The sequence below is a fragment of the Eptatretus burgeri genome, chromosome 12, assembly GCF_056783735.1.
Source record: "Eptatretus burgeri isolate ZD-2024b chromosome 12, Ebu_testis_v1, whole genome shotgun sequence".
NCBI classification, from domain to species: domain Eukaryota; kingdom Metazoa; phylum Chordata; class Myxini; order Myxiniformes; family Myxinidae; genus Eptatretus; species Eptatretus burgeri.
This window is the reverse complement of record NC_140972.1, coordinates 31,400,277-31,417,571: the sequence shown is the minus strand read 5'-3', so window position 1 is coordinate 31,417,571 and position 17,295 is coordinate 31,400,277. Positions and strand designations below refer to the sequence as shown.

The 17,295-nt window shown below is 43.0% G+C and overlaps 1 protein-coding gene across 3 annotated transcripts in view; it reads left to right on the top strand.

The window, feature by feature from the left end:
- The window catches only part of LOC147015359 (ADAMTS-like protein 1), a 317,312-nt gene that overhangs the window by 23,681 nt on the left and 276,336 nt on the right, over positions 1–17,295 (top strand). For all 3 annotated transcript variants that reach the window (XM_085850036.1, XM_085850035.1, XM_085850033.1), the window contains exon 3: positions 7,397–7,510. In XM_085850036.1, the coding sequence (XP_085706162.1) occupies positions 7,397–7,510 (114 nt within the window). The remainder of the gene's footprint in view (positions 1–7,396; positions 7,511–17,295) is intronic.

Genomic DNA, 17,295 nt, shown 5'->3' with positions numbered 1-17,295 from the left:
GCCTGGGTTTTCCCCGGGAGCAATCGAGTAATATGTATTGCGAAGATCGTATGTTGAGGTTATCGTGATTTGTTGTCAACAACACAAATTTAATTATTATTGTATTTCATTGAATTTCCCCAGGCAACGCCGAGTACTTCAGCTTACTAATATTATATTTGGGACGAGCGAGGTCAGGCAATGGGACAAACCATCATGGCTACCTGCTGCACGTACCAAATGTCAGAGTAAATGTAATCTTATGTCCTTCAAGGTTGAGGGACTTGATTTGCTTTGATATGATCTCCTTTTCATGGAGATACCATTTGTCAAACCTCAAAGGATTGCTGTGTCGGTTTTAGAGCAGGAAGAGACCTTAAGGAAGCAAAGTGATTGACTCTGCATCATGTGATCAAGGAATGTTAACTTTGGCTAAGCCGACTATTTGTGAAGGGCACAGTAGGTTTGTTTTATCACCAAAAAGCAAGTGCAGGTCGATGGGACGGCTAGATTAGCCACCTCCAAAAGATGGTCTCCTCCATGAAACGGTACCCTGATTTTACCGCACCACATCTCAGTCGATGAGTATGTGATTCCATAGCATTTAGGGAGTCAGGAGGGAACTCGCAAGTGTAGATAAATGAGTAGATGTGTCTCTTCACTCTCCCTTCATGTCCCATTTGGTTCTCTCTCTTCCACCTCAGACATCACGGGTAAGTAGTATGATGTGAATCTTTTTTTTTCATGAGATGTCCGTTCGTGCAAAACAATTGTTTTGGCAGGAAACGTGGTATTGTAGAAAGAGTTTAGAGTCTCTGTGTTCGAATTGTTTTCCTTCAAACATGAAGGTTTCAGTTTGTATACAAGGGTGTTGGCTAAGACGACCCATTGTACATGATGAGAGTCAGGGTAGGGAAGGGTTAATGAAAAACAAAATCCTCCAAATCGGGGTTGAGGTCGAAGGTAGATAGGGGAGGCAATGAAGATCGATAAGGAAAGGTCATATGTTGGTGTCCCAATCTTAGTCCTCACGGTTCCACGATGGACATCTCGGCCATGGAATCCAGTTAACCTCTCCCCATCTATTCCTTGATTAGCTTCCTGGAGTCGGCATCGGTTAGGTCTCTTGATGACCGGGTCCCTACGGACTCGTGCGATAATTTCCCAACCTAAAGATGTCTACGTCGGGGGTCCACAATTTGTGCTGCACATACTTTGGAGTACCACTCAAATACCACACATATACAAGACATTGTACTTCCTTTTCTTAGATTACTGTCGATACCTATCAAGTGGTACCTTGCGTCTTATTCCATCCTGTTTGTCAGGTTTGGCGAATTCGTTTTATAACGAGGTAATCTCTGCAAAATGTTTCCTTCTATATGGGTACTCAACCTTCGGGAGGGCAGGGTTCATGAAACAGATTTCCTCCCACTCAGTTCGTCCAAATGATTTGAAGAGCGACCAAGGGGAGAGGAGATTTACGGATGCGGCGTGACCCCAGCTGCCATCATTCCTTGCTGTGCTTGCTCTATACCACACGTCATTTTGTGTTTCAGTCTTATCATCAAATCACCGAGCAGACATCAAACGGCAATGCAGAATAATCGACACAGATCGATGTAACCCTCTACTTGATTTGAATTGAAGTGATTGACGAGATGTCCCTTGGAAGTCCCTTGGCTCCACATGCTGACCATTTGCTGCGGTGATTTTCTCAGATTGGGAGAGAGTATGTTCGTGGATTGTTAAATATAAATTGCATACGTTATTTTCCTTCTTGCAGTCGTTGGGGGAAATGGTCCAGGGTGCATGGGGCACACAAAAATATGGCTGTCCTCACAAGGAATAAAAAGATGTAGAAATACAATGTATATAACCTGGGTGGTAGGATGGCCTGGAGGTGTGTGCATTTGCCTATGAACTGTCGAGCCTTGGTTTTGAATCCCGACTCAGGTATAAACTACCAGCCTGGTGTTTCACATTGTGTAGTCCATCAGCAGGACGTTAAGCCAGAGGATCTGTCTGCCAGCACTGGTCGTTGTTGGACATTAAAGATCCCTCTTTCTTAAAGATCTTTCACAAAGAGTTTGCGAGTTTACTCGGCACCCTGAACAGGTTACAAATTCCTGTCTAAGTCACTTTCATTCGATCCACCCAGGATTAGTTCAAGCCTTGATACGTTTCTTGACTTGTCCTTGGACACCCGAAGCGAGGTCAGAGAACGGGCCTCCATTATTATTGGTACACAGTTCACGCTTTGGATGTTTCATCAGTCACTGCACAATATTGTTTCGTTTCTTTCTTTGTTTAAATACAGTGGTTTCCTTTCCCATGATTTTTCGTAATATTGGATCAACATCTCATCGGCTTTCCATCAAGTTGCATGAGAATTTGCAGGAGGTTTTTGTGAATGATTGGTCTTACTTTTTGTAATATTGCATGTTTATTACTCACCCCTGAGCACGGTAGTCTGATCCAAGTCTGATCCGTGCTTTTACACGTCTCATGGACGGAGAAGGACAACGGCCACCAAAGACGATTCGTTATGGGATGATGAATGGACCCTTTAGCGTTTAGTTCATTCATATCGACTGGGCTGCTCTGAGTTAGCCTTTGGTTAATCTTTTGTAGAAGTGAAACCATGTGTTCTCTTGTAACACTGTTTGGCTGCTTTTGGACCACCATGCCCTATTCCTCCTCATGAATGGAAACTGCATCGACTGAACGCTGCCAACACAGCCATCCCATGTTAGTGTCAAACACAGCCATCCCATTCTAGTGTCAAACACAGCCATCCCATTCTAGTGTCAAACACAGCCATCCCATTCTAGTGTCAAACACAGCCATCCCATTCTAGTGTCAAACACAGCCATCCCATTCTAGTGTCAAACACAGCCATCCCATTCTAGTGTCAAACACAGCCATCCCATTCTAGTGTCAAACACAGCCATCCCATGCTAGTGTCAAACACAGCCATCCCATGCTAGTGTCAAACACAGCCATCCCATGCTCGTGTCAAACACAGCCATCCCATGCTAGTGTCAAACACAGCCATCCCATGCTGGTGTCAAACACAGCCATCCCATGCTAGTGTCAAACACAGCCATCCCATGCTAGTGTCAAACACAGCCATCCCATGCTGGTGTCAAACACAGCCATCCCATGCTGGTGTCAAACACAGCCATCCCATGCTAGTGTCAAACACAGCCATCCCATGCTGGTGTCAAACACAGCCATCCCATGCTAGTGTCAAACACAGCCATCCCATGCTAGTGTCAAACACAGCCATCCCATGCTGGTGTCAAACACAGCCATCCCATGCTAGTGTCAAACACAGCCATCCCATGCTAGTGTCAAACACAGCCATCCCATGCTGGTGTCAAACACAGCCATCCCATGCTGGTGTCAAACACAGCCATCCCATGCTAGTGTCAAACACAGCCATCCCATGCTGGTGTCAAACACAGCCAACCCATGCTGGTGTCAAACACAGCCATCCCATGCTGGTGTCAAACACAGCCAACCCATGCTGGTGTCAAGCACAGCCATCCCATTCTAGTGTCAAACACAGCCATCCCATGCTGGTGTCAAACACAGCCATCCCATGCTGGTGTCAAACACAGCCATCCCATGCTAGTGTCAAACACAGCCATCCCATTCTAGTGTCAAACACAGCCATCCCATGCTAGTGTCAAACGCAGCCATCCCATGCTAGTGCCAAACACAGCCATCCCATACTAGTGCCAAACACTGCCATCCCATACTTGGCACTTTGGTGGTGAATGATTCGTGTAACGTTTGCTTTGGTGCCAAATAATGAGTGTAACGGTTTTGTTTGTATCGAATGATGAGCATCAAGTTTGCTTTGGTGTGGAATGGTGAGCATAAGTGTTTTTGTTGGTGTATAATATTGAGCTTAAATTTTTTGTTTTTGTCACATGGTCAGCAGGAAGCTTTTGTTGGTGTTGAATGGTGAATGGAAGGTTTTAATTGGTGTAGAATAGTATGGGAGGTTTTCATTGGTGTAGAATGGTGAGCATGAAGTTTTTGTTGGTGTCGGATGGTGAGTGTGAAGTTCATGTTGGTGTCAAATTGTGAGTGTGAAGTTTTTGTTGGTGTCAAATGCTTAGTGTGAGGTTTTTGTTGGTGTTGAATGGTGAGTGTAAAGTTTTTGTTGAAGTCAAATGGCGAGTGTGAAGTTTTTGTTGGTGTTGAATGGCGAGTGTGAAGTTTTTGTTGAAGTCAAATGGCGAGTGTGAAGTTTTTGTTGGTGTTGAATGGCGAGTGTGAAGTTTTTGTGGGTTTCAAATGCTTAGTGTGAGGTTTTTGTTGGTGTCGAAAGGTGAGTGTAAAGTTTTTGTTTGTGTCAAATGGCGAGTGTGAAGTTTTTGTTGGTGTCGAATGGTGGGTGTGAAGTTTTTGTTGGTGTCAAATGGCGAGTGTGAAGTTTTGTTGGTGTCAAATTCCGGGTGTGAACTATTTGTTGTTGTCAAATGATGAGTGTGAAGTTTTTGTTGGTGTCGAATGGCGGGTGTGAACTATTTGTTGGTGTCAAATGGCGAGTGTGAAGTTTTGTTGGTGTCAAATTCCGGGTGTGAACTATTTGTTGGTGTCAAATGGCGAGTGTGAAGTTTTGTTGGTGTCAAATTCCGGGTGTGAACTATTTGTTGTTGTCGAATGGCAGGTGTGAAGTTTTTGTTTGTGTCAAATGGTGAGTGTGAAGTTTTTGTTGGTGTCAAATGCTTAGTGTGAGGTTTTTGTTCGTGTCGAATGATGAGTGTAAAGTTTTTGTTTGTGTCAAATGGCGAATGTGAAGTTTTTGTTGGTGTTGAATGGTGAGTGTGAAGTGTCAAAATGTGAGTGAAGTTTTTGTTGGTGTTGAATGGTGAGTTTGAAGTGTCAAAATGTGAGTGAAGTTTTTGTTGGTGTTGAATGGTGAGTTTGAAGTTTTCTTGATGTCGAATTGTGATCGTGAAGTTTTTTTTGGTGTTGAATGGTGAGCATAAAGGTTTTGTTGGTGACGTTTCCATTGATGTCACATGACAAACGTAAAATTTTATCCAATGCACTTTACGTACGCAAAGTTTGTGTGCACACATTTTACGTCGAGAGTGCTGCTCTTATCGTGTCCATCAGGGTGGTGCAGAGACCTTTAACGACTGCCCTTTGAGTTGTCTCTTCGGGGTTTGATTCCCAACCTGACTGTAACCTATCAGTGATGTTTCGTAGACAGGGTGATACATCAGTGAGTGCACCATCCTTCAGAAGGGCTGTAAGCCTGGTGTTTATTAGTAATTGCGAGTGTACATTAATGATCCACTGGGCAACCAAAAAAAAAACTTTTCGTCTGCAACTAAGGTAAATGCAGGTGTTCTTGGCTAAATCTGGACTGCTGATTTCAAATCTGTAGTCAGAATTTTGCCAGCACTTCAGGTTTTCAAAATATGTGCACGTATTGATGATACCCAGCAAGCAATATTAGATACATTATTATTGCATATCACCAAATTGTACATCTAATATCAGTGCTTATCAATTAATTTCACATCATATTTAGATAACAATGATTGATCTCCATGTATAATGTGGAGTATACAAACCAAGAACATAAACAAGTTGCAGAAAAAGAAGTTCAAACATTAGAACATGGTAATCTTCGGAAGGGTGTAAATTTGATAGGGAAATCTGCCCCATTGTTGGTGAATCAGAAACAAAACTTCAAGTTCACACTCTTCCTTTCAATATTGTCAGCGTAGGTAATGTTCAGAAGTGTGTGAGACACTTGTTCTTGCGCTTGTGTGTGCAAATTGGTCTCCCGTTGTAGGAACCAGCAATAATCACCCATCATGTTTGGGTTGAACCGGCCTTGATACTGAGTTTCCGTGACCAAAATGTCTTGGTTGAACCTTTACCATGCTCATCGCTTACCTCACCCAGATTAGTTGGAAAGAAATCAAGATGAGAATGCAAGAAGTGCATTTTAAGAGACATCCCACAGCCTATTCACTGATAGGCCTTTAGCATGTTGTCCACGAGTTCCGCATACTGTTCAGCTCTATGATTCCTAAGGAAGTTCTGCACAACCAACACAAATGCTTCCCCTGCTGTAAACTCAAGTGGGTTTAGTTTATTTTTGAACTTGGGATTACACATCAGTTCTCCGATCTGGGGCCCAACAAAAATGCCTGCTTTGAGTTTACCATCAGTTTTCTCTCCGCCAAACTTCCCTCTGAGATATTGGAAGCCATTACCGGCATGATACAATGCCTTTACAAAGTTTTTTTTAATTCGGGTTAGGGTATAATATGGAAAATCTTACATAAAAACTCATAGCTTGGTCAGTTTTCATCCATTTTTAATAATTGAAAGTGCATTCTAAAGCTCTTTTTAAGGGAAATTATATTCTACAACAGTTGTCTTGCTATAATTGAAACCAAAATTACAAAAAATAATCATCGATTATCACTCAAAATTACTCACTCGGGCAAGCTGCTGTAATTGGACCAGATGTATAACTCAAAATCCTGATGTGCTGAGAAAATTCTGACTTCAGAATCAGAACCAGCATACTCCATTTAGTCTAGAACATATGTTTCCACCCCAGTAGCAAAATATTTGTTGTCCAATGAGATCTTACCATCTTTTTCAAAAGCAAGCCAATGTGCACTGTCACCCAGAATAAGTTATAGATTCCTGTCCTCAGGGGCACTGCATTAGTGGAAAAGTTGCACCTCGATAATGATGCAACCAATAGGAAGGAAGATTTCGTAAATTGAATCCCCGTCTGGTATGCATTCGTCAACAACGACCCTAGTTGTGCCGGCCAGGTGTGCAGTGTTTCACTCACGGATCCTATAACTTGCAAGCAAACACAAAGCCAAACAAACAAAAGTGCTGAATGAGATGATTATTAATTTTTACAATGATGGAACTGCTTCAATATTTATATATTATTCCAGAAAATATTGAGGAAATGGTGGAGCATGACTGGAGGAATGAGGGGTTGATCGTGGAGGGATAAATGATGTAGGGGCTGGAGTTGGGGTGGGGAGGGGTGATGTGGAATGAGGGGGAGGGAAGGGTGATAAAGAAGTAGGAATGACTGGGAGGAGGGTGGATTTAGGAGGGAAGAGTGATACAGACTAAAGGATTAAAGTGAGGGAAGGTAATATAGGGGAAGGAATGAATGTATGGAGGGGAGAGGGGGCTAATGACCAGGGAGAAATGATGCAGAGAGTGGGTGAAGGGTGATGGGCAGGGAGGAGTAATGGGTGATTGCAGGAAGCATGATCGGGAGTAAGTAAGGGGATGATGATTATATGACCAGAAGCATTGAATGGATATTGTGGTGAATGTGGTGGTGCAGTTTCCTCAAACTGTTGTATTATTCACTGATGGCAACCATGATTCGCAGGCATTTGGAGAGCAGCCCTTGGTGTTTCTACCCGAGTTCTTTCTGAGCCGTCGTGAGTCCCTTAAGGATGAGATGCCTTCTGCTCCCCTCCTCACAGTGCACAGCGATGAGCAGGTGAAACTCTACTCATTCATTCCCTTCCCTCCATCACTGCAGCATTCCTTGACGACCCTTAAAACCTGACAGTAACTCAATAACTTAGCACTTTTTTTCCCTGCCTGTATTGTTGCCTATTAATGTGGAGCTGAGTTAAAGGCTTTCCATATTCCAAGCTGCTATTTATCCACTGATATCAACAGTCATTTTGGAATTGAATGATGCATCCGTATGATCACCAATCATTTAGGCTAATTGTGAAAAACACTCATCACACTCAATCATCCATTGGGACCATACTCTGTGCAGAGCGTTGGTGCTGCCTTAGCAGTCTCCTTGGCTAATGGGTACAATCCTGGATGGGTCGCCACTCCGACACAGAATACCAGCAAGCTGGTACTCATTTTGCCGACTTCGGTATGATGACAGGCAGAGTCAACCCCACCTGGTATTAATTCAAGAGATGAGTGAGATTTGAACTCAGGATCCTAGGATCCCAAGCTCACCACCCTAACCATTAAGCACACTCAATCACTCACCCAACTATTCGGATTGGATCATGAAACATGCGCTGAACAGAGGCGTCAGTGCTGCCGAAGCAGTTTATACGGCTAACTTACATTCCTGGATGGATCGCCAATCTGACACAGGTCCAACTATTGGTATATCCATGATCACATTCTTTATCACACACATCATTTACACCCAGCATCACACTGGCTTATCACACTGGCTTACCAAATATCAAAATGTCACTTATCATGCTCAACATTTCGATCGTTACAAAGACTTCACCCCCCCCCTCCCCAACATGTCCATTATCACTCTCATCACAATCACACACCCACCAATGTGCACATCACCCATGGACATGTCCATTATCACTCCCACTGAAACAACTACAATCGCACATCATCATCACTCACGTACCAACAAACCCATCACCACAATCATCAAACTCACTTTCCCACCCACTGGCACCTCCAGAAATGCCTATCATCATTCTCATAATCATCACACACATTTGCAGCATCATCACACATACTGTATACTGTATCTACATTGACACCATTCCCATTGATGATGGCCATTGACACCTCCACACTTGAACTTGTCAAAATGATGATTTCGGTTCGTGACCAACCCTAACGTTTTATGGCATGATGTGTCCATGTGTGTGATGACATTCTATAATGTATCTGCACCATGTCAGCAAACGAAATGTGCGGGTCTTTCCTTGAGAGATCACTTTCCTAATAACTAGTGATACTTGCACAAAACTAGCAGTTGGTCAGTAGTCTTCATACACAATTGGGCCACGACTGGGCCAGATTTGATGTGGTACCTGAGTTATGTTATCCGAGTTGTTTTATCAAATGCCTTTCTTTATAAAATAGAAGTTTGTTACCGTTTGTATGTCACAAGGTATGGCATTGTCATACATTTGAGAAAGCTTGGTAGATGAAAAGAGACTATACGTGAGGGAGGAAGGTGGGTGGTGGTGGTGGTGGTGGTGGTGGGAGGGCGAGGCGGGTTATTTATTCGTTATGGTTTTATAGCTTTGTTCTAATTCTTCGCTCATAAATTGTTTGTATTTATCGGATATTCCAGTTTTGTTTTTGTAATTTAATTTTAACTGCACCCTTAAAGACGTAATAATCTTTTGTTTATACCCTTTCTTGTAAAATGACATTGAGATTTTGGAAAAAATGTGATATGCTATAAAAGAATGTTGCGATTGTTATTTTCCCAACGGTTTTTTTAAAAAACGGGAGATATTGGTATCGGCCCTCTCTCTATCTCTCTATCTGTCTGTGTCTGTCTCGAAGTCTGTCTGCCTGTCCATCAAGTTATCTCCTCCTAAACAGTTGTGCGGAAATTCACCAAACCTGGGGTACGTATGATTACATGGCCAGAAGGCCATCTTTCAACTTTGCTTTACTTTTTCCCATCTTTCAAATTTTCTTTATGTGGAAAGTGTGGTGATTTGCGATGGCACGCCATTCACTTCACTTGAATTATCCCTTTGGGTTTTGAAAAAAAAATTGGAGGACATTGTAATCTGCTTTGTCTGTCTGTTTATCCGTCCACTGTCTCCTAAACGGTTTTGCATAAATTCACGAAAAATTTGACACACAGGTTCATGCCCCAGAGCATGGGGACTTTGGGCCACAGTGGTCAAAATGGGGAAACAAAAAAAAAAACAGGTCAGCTCAGGGATGGGATGTGCCAGAGCAGCACGTCGCCACATCTACTTTCTGCTGGTACTCCAGGGGCCTCCATCTGGCCAGGCATATGCCTAGCACATCACCATCTCCTTGAGATGCTTATCAACTCGCTGCAACCATGAGGCACGTAGAGATCGGAGTCTCTGCAAAGATGATTACACCTGCACAATCAAGGTCAGAGATGTTGACATTTGCAATGATGCACTACAGCTAGATTTGACATCCTCCCCAGAATCAAGTCCATACAAGCACTGAAAAGTGTGGAGGCCAGTGCATACCCCTGGCAAACTCCAGTAACAACTGGAAATAAGTTAGAGCACCACACCTCACAGCACTCTAAGTACCAGAGTATAGTTTAGAAATCAGGTTGATCAGTTTTGGTGGCACCCCAAGAAAACCACAAATCCTCCAAAGGACATCCCAATTCACTGAATCGAACACTTTTCAGAGATCAACAAAGGCTGCGAGCAGCCCCTGCTGAAACTCTCTTCTGCGTTCGGTGAGAATCCGAAGAGCAAGGATATGGTCAATTGTTGACCTCTTTGGTGTAAAGCCAGACTGCTCTGGGTGCTGGTGCTCAAGCAGATGATGGCGAACCTGAAGGGTGAAGGACATTCGTGAAGGGCAGCTGCACAAGAGTTACTCCTACCGAGTGGGTTTTTTTATTTATTTTGTGCTTTTTGTGTATGTTGTGGAATGAAGTGCAAATCCTTCTACCAACCTCCCAGAAAAAAGTAACCCAACTGTAGGAGGAGGTCCACAGACACAGATGGTCACCATAAATGGATGGCCGTTGGCTCACAAGGAGCTCCTCCGCATTTTGACAGGTTTTGTTTTTAATCCTGCTGAGTGTCCATATCCATACACCCTGCTCAGCAGGAAACCTGGTGGGGGAGACGGTTTAATCACCGACAACCTGAGCATGAAACAGGTTAGTACAGGTTTACATGGTACCTGGAGTAAGTCACAAATCTGATCTGGCCTGATCTGACAATTAAAACTGTTCAGCCTGGAGGAGGTATGTGCTCTACCGAGTGCTGTTCTCGTTTTTATCCCGCCCCCGGAGGGAGGGAGCAGGGTATTGTAATCGTCCGGTTTGTTTGTCTGTTTGTTTGTTTGTCTGTCTGTCAGCAACTTTACGGCAAAACGGCTTTAGCAAACACTATCAAATTTAATCCACAGGTGGGCAATGAACTTTGGACGACCCCATTAACTTTTGGGTCCAATTGGATCAAAGGTCAAGGTCAAGGTCACGAAAAGATCAAAATCATTTTACGGTCATAACTTTGTCAAAAATAGTTTAATTGACTTCAAACTAAGACTAAAATATTCCCTATTCTATTCCTTATAATCAACATTCAGGTTAAGGATGTATCAAATTTAAATTTGATCCCCAAAATAACTTTATGCCTTAAATGGACGGGATTTGTTGTACCTGGCACCACTTGTTATCCCGCCCCCTGGAATGAGGGAGTGGGATATTGTAATTGTTATTATTATTATGAGGACGAGTAAGAGGAGTGAAACAAGGTGTTTGATGCAGGAATGACAATGTGTATTTAATCTTGGAAATGTTTCAACTCCCACTTTGGAATAGCAGGAAATGACTTGAAAACATGACATGGATTGAAAATTGATGCATTATATGGGAATCAGGATTTTGGATGTGTTATAATAAAGAAGATTAACATGGACTTGTGAGTTTATTTTCAATCAGTTCTTTTTCAATTACATGTTTTGTTGTGTTACAATCAATTTATTTTTTATTTATTACATGGTTTGCTGTGTTGTGATCAATAAATAACTGATTGTAACACAACAATACGTAATGAAGAAAGAAGCAAGAACAGCATTCGGGAGAGCACATAACCCTGCCAGGCTGAACAGTTTACGTGTTGTGTCCCACTGATATGCCGGATCTGTATCCAGACCTGAATCGAAATCGAATTGGATTTTTCTTGTCACCTAACCAACAAGTGCACCAATTTTTGTCATAACTTGTCCACAACTGTTTGAAATATCATGCTCTACAGTTCATATTGTTGTGGAAGTGGCCCTTAGTGTGTTATTAAATATAGTATTAGCCCAGATCCCCCATTAAATGCATGTTTAGCCAGGTTGTTTGGTAAATAGACGCTACATGTGTGTCGGGAGGTTAAGAAGCTGTTCATTGTTCGTACATTGGTGGTGGACCGAGAGGTTTTTCTTCTTCCTTTCTCTCTCCGGACAATAGTCCCTGCCCAGCGCTCTGAGGGGGAGTGGCCAGTCAGCTTGGAGGCGAGCGTGCGCCGGCAGAAGGTCGAACTGAGAGCACCGAGGTCAGTCTGCGATCAGCAGAAAGTGAAACTGGGAGCGCCGAGGTGGCGCCGATCGGCTGTACAGGGGACAGCTGTGTCTGTTTTCGTGAGGAGCGAGCCGAAAGAAAGGCAGGGAAGGGACTGCATGAGGTCTGTCTGCCATCGGCTGGATGAGAAACGATGAGTGGGAGTCGGCGATCGACCTTTATGAGAACATCGACAGGTTCATCCGGAGTCCAGTGATCGGGCCTCTGACTGTCCCTACTCACCTCACGGCTCGACGATGTCTTGAAATCCCATAGACCCAGCCTCTGGAGCCCAACACCTTGATTTGGCCTGATCTGGTGAACAGGCCAGGCCTGGACCTTGTGAGAAACCAGCTGAAACCCACCATCGATCTGACGGTCTTGTGCCATCGACATTACGCGGGGTCAGAACGCGCTGAGGAGGGCATGTGCAAGCGGTGCCTTGAGAAGAAAGAGTACGAGCGCCATTTTGCCACGCGGCGTGTTTGAGCTTGGGTGCTCGAATACGTGGACATCGGCTTGTCACGAGCCACATTCGGGCTTTGACACTTTCCTCTCGTCCATGAAACATCACCAAGTACTCTGTGTCTTGTCTGCATGCTGTCCATGTCTTGTCTGCATGTTGTTTAAGGTTTATCTCATTAGGGTCCCCTTCAAAACCTGTAATCCGTAGCTCCCTAGTTAAGAACAGGTTATAGATTAATTATAACATTGTCGTGAATGCTTTGCTTGTGTTGCGTTTCTCCGATGTGTCCCCAATAAATCTGGCTGATTCGTATGAAGTTGCCGCTTTGAATTAATTCGTGCCGCACCGAGGAACGATCCGCTCGATTTGGATATAAAAACCAAAATGGTTACAGACTGGCAGAATTCGCTCGGTCTCTGACAAAACCAGTCTGTAACCGGGGTCTATTTCCCCAACTGGTAAGGTCCAGGGGTACGTTGGTATCGCGATTTGAGACGCGTGACCCGAGGTCTGTGCCGAACCGGCCGGCGTTATAACTCCGGAGACGGCAGTGGTTAGGGTGGTGCCGAATCTGTAACATTTGGCTCTCGAGCAAAGGGTGCGAAAACCCAAACTGGTTACGGACAGTGATTGACATCACTCATCCGAATTTCCCGCCACCGCTAAAGCCTTAACAATATTATAGCGTTTTTGGCCCCATATCTCAATGGTGAAGAATCACTTAAAAAATTAAAAATACATTCTCATATCAGGTCCTAGATCCAGAGCTGGATCTTTACTAAAATTTAATTGATTTGTCTTTGTCACACACCCAACCTGTCTCCCAAGTTTATTTTGTATCTGTCCATACGTTTTTGAGACATCGTGCTATATATCGTTTTTAGCTCGATCACTCATTGGTGAAGAATCACTTAAAAAAATTATCGGATCCAGATCCGGATCTTCTGCAAAATCTCATCAACTTGTCCTTGTCACGCACACAACACGCCCACCAAATTTTGGCCCAATCCATCCAAAACCTTTTGAGATATTCTGCTCACAGGCAGACAGACAGACAGACAGACAGACAGACAGACAGGGTGAAAACATCACCTCTGTCCACCTTTGGTGGCAGAGATAATGATCAATTGTAACACAATTCATGTAATCAATAAAGTACTGATTTGTTTGAATAAATAAATCATGTAGTCAATAAAGAGTACATTGAGTGTAACACAACAAAACATGTAATCAATAAATAAATGATCGGTTACATGTTTTGTCGCGTTCCAATCAATCAGTTCTTTATTGATTACAAATAACCTGGTTTATTGATACTGAATTCAAACATAGACTGTGTATGTCTTGGAGTTTGTTAAGAAGACATTCCTCAAGAATAAGTTTTGCTTTATTCTTTATTTTTCCCCTGCACCCCCCACTTTAAAAGAAAAAAAAACAACATTTCCATCAGACTTTCCGCTCTGTTTACGAGAACACAATTATTTTGTTTTGGCTTATAATTATACAGTGACTTGTAACGATCTCATCACAAGAATGACAAAATTCTCAAAATGTACAAAAGAGACTCAAGGAAAAGTCTCCATTGACTTTGGAAATAATATTCATTTGTTTGGTTCCCACAATGTTGCACCGCTGACCTTTGTCCTAAATTTTGATGTATTTCTAAGAATAACCATTGCCCGCACGGAAGAAGCTTGGACTTGACTCCCTTTTGCTCACTGGCACACAAGTCCCCGAGTGCAAAGAGTTCCTTTTGAATTGAATTGATGGCAAGTCCAGCCTGGGATTCATATCCAAGGTTGTAGTTATAGAAACCAAAATGCAAGTACAAATGTGAGCATTTTGTGGACCAAGTTGAATTAGATCTGTAGACCACTTGTGATGATGCTATCACATGACAATGTGATCTTTATCCCTGCAGCGGAGCTTGGATTTTTTTTTTCATTTCTTTATTCGGATTGTAAATGGCTCATTCTGTATTTTGTTACACATCCACATGAGGCCTGGGAAGACAATCCCCAAAGCTGATGGCAGATGCCCCTGGCCCCTAGGGCAGACTCGGTGTAAGGATAGTAACGGCAACATGCGGAGGCCCTCACCACTGGGAGAGAGGATTAGGGTCCCGTGAGGCCTCCATGAAAAAGGTCTGTGTTAAAACAAGTCTGAGGGAGCTCCGCTTGTTTATTTGGAAATGTGGCGATGCCGGGGTGCACCATTGAGTTAGACTTGTTATTCGTTCACTCGTTTATTTGATTTGTGCAACATGAGATGTCTGTGCATGCGGACAATTTCCAGGGACTGGTGGGACGATGGACAGATTGAATGGATGCATTGCCGCTTTACAACACACGAGAGAAGCACGTAGTTTGTAATCAACATGATGACATATAGACCACACATTACAGAAGACTTGCTTTGCTTTTGCTCGTTGTATATCTATCTGAAAAAAACATGTACATACATACATATATATATATATATATATATATATATATATATATATATATATATATATATATATATAATATGTAAATATCAGTGATTGGAGAAGCTCCTCCACAGGTGAGTTAATCTAAAAATGTGAGCGATTTATTGTAGTATTTTCTGAAATGTCTCTGTTAATGTTGCAATTCAGGATACTACTATTATCAATGTTAATCTACCAGGCTTCTTTAATCGAAGGGGCAGTGTTGTCTCAAGCTCAGGCTCACTCACAATCCTGAATTTACATCGACTCAGATACTGGGATGTCCGGATGCCAGGATGTCCAAAGAGTAAGGCATTTTGCAGCATCTCTCAGCAGGAGGCCGAGGCCCAAGGTCTGCTTTTAGCCCACCACAGGCAGGCTCATGGGCTATCACTTTTCTATCGCCTAAATTCTGGCCTCGCTCCACCCACTCTTATCCTTCCGTCCTCTCCCAGCATGCCCAGCTCACACACATTTCTCCCGAACCCCACGCTTGGTCACACTGCCAAATTATGAGCATACTGCTCACCTCCATTCCTTTATCCCAACAATATGTCTTTGGAATCGACTCCTTGTGTCCATTGTCTCATGTGGCTCTTTCAAGGATGCTGACAATCGTCACCTCATGCTTCTCCCATACCCATCGATGGTCACTCTATTCTACTCTCACTGAGCTCTCTCTCTCTCTCTCCACATACCCTCCACTCTTTACTTTCTGCCACCGATCCACTCGTGTTTGATGTCTTTGTCTCCCTTTTACCCTTTGATCATCTGTCAGTTTGTGAACCTCTTGCCCTCTATCGTTTAGCTCCTCCATCAATTTGTGAAGCCGAGATTTCTTTATTAAAATTCATAAATTATGACAGAATGGTTACGTTCAATCTTAAAAACGCATGTCCTTGGTTCTATACAGACAGGTACCAAAGAGACTCAATTTACAAAATGATAAGTAGTTTCATCAAACTGGTGCAGTTTTCTAATGGAGAAACATAACATTCTATATCAGGCAAGAGAGGGTAAAACACAAAGTGCTTGCTTTCACCATGCCCATAATCCCCAGGGAACTCATGGACAATAACTTACTCGAACTACACCGGCACTCGGGAGAGCGCATATCTCCGCCAGGCTGAGCAGTTTACATTTTGGATCCCACTGATAGGCCGTACCTGGATTCGGACCTGAACCAAAATTTAATCAACTTTTTCTCGTCACCGAACCAACTCATCCACCAAGTTTTGTCATAACTCGTCCACAACTTTTTGGGATATCATGCTATATATAGTTTTTGGCCCAATCTCTCAATTATTGTGAAGAATCACTTTAAAATTCTAGCCGTCAGATCTTCACCAAAATCGAATCAATTCATCCTTGTCACACACCCAACCTGTCCACCAAATTTCGTCCAAAATCCATCCATAACTTTTTGAGATATCGTGCTCACAGCCAAACAAACAGAGACAGGGATGAAAACATAACCTCCATCCACCTTTTGTGGTGGAGGCAATAAGTGCACAGACAAGAGAATCCGTCCGTCCATCCATCTGTCCATCGCATTGGTGCTGCCTAAACAGTCTCCATTGCTATTGGACACAATCCTGGACAGTCACCACTCCAACACAGGATACCAGCAAGCCGGCGCTCATTTTGCCAACCTCAGAAGGATGACGGGTCGAGTCAACCCCACCTGGTATTAATTCAACAGCCGAGTGGGATTTTAACTCAGGATCGTCGGATCCTAAGCCCACCACCCCTAACCATTAAGCCAACACCAGGCAGGTAATCTTACTTTCAAACTACGTTAACGTTGGCTGCATCTCTGTGATCACCCATTTATTTGAACAGATAAACTGCTGAAGCCCGACTTTCCTCACCAGGCACTCTTAAGCTGCCATTGCAAGCACGAATTCTGTGATATAAATTGTCTTTGAAAGATAGTTTTCAGCATTTAAATGAAAGAGTAGTAATTTAAGGATGGTCAACCATAATTGTTGTGTTTCTGAATGAAAATCAGACTCACGGAAATTGTAGGAATACGACAAATATCCGTCGATGAAACCGAGAGGTGTTGATTTCCTTTGACTTCTGTTAATATAATTATTATCAGCCACAGTGGACATTTACATATGATATACATAGACACTTCAACTTTTAGCAATAGATGCAAAAATCTCATATAATTTCTCCTGTGGTCCCGGAACCAAACAAACAATGTATTTATAACAGCCCTCTCAGCTTCCATAGCTTCCCGTCCCCATTCCAACATTATTGATCGGAAGCGTGTCCATTTTATCCATGTCCTCCACATTCAAAACCCCAGAT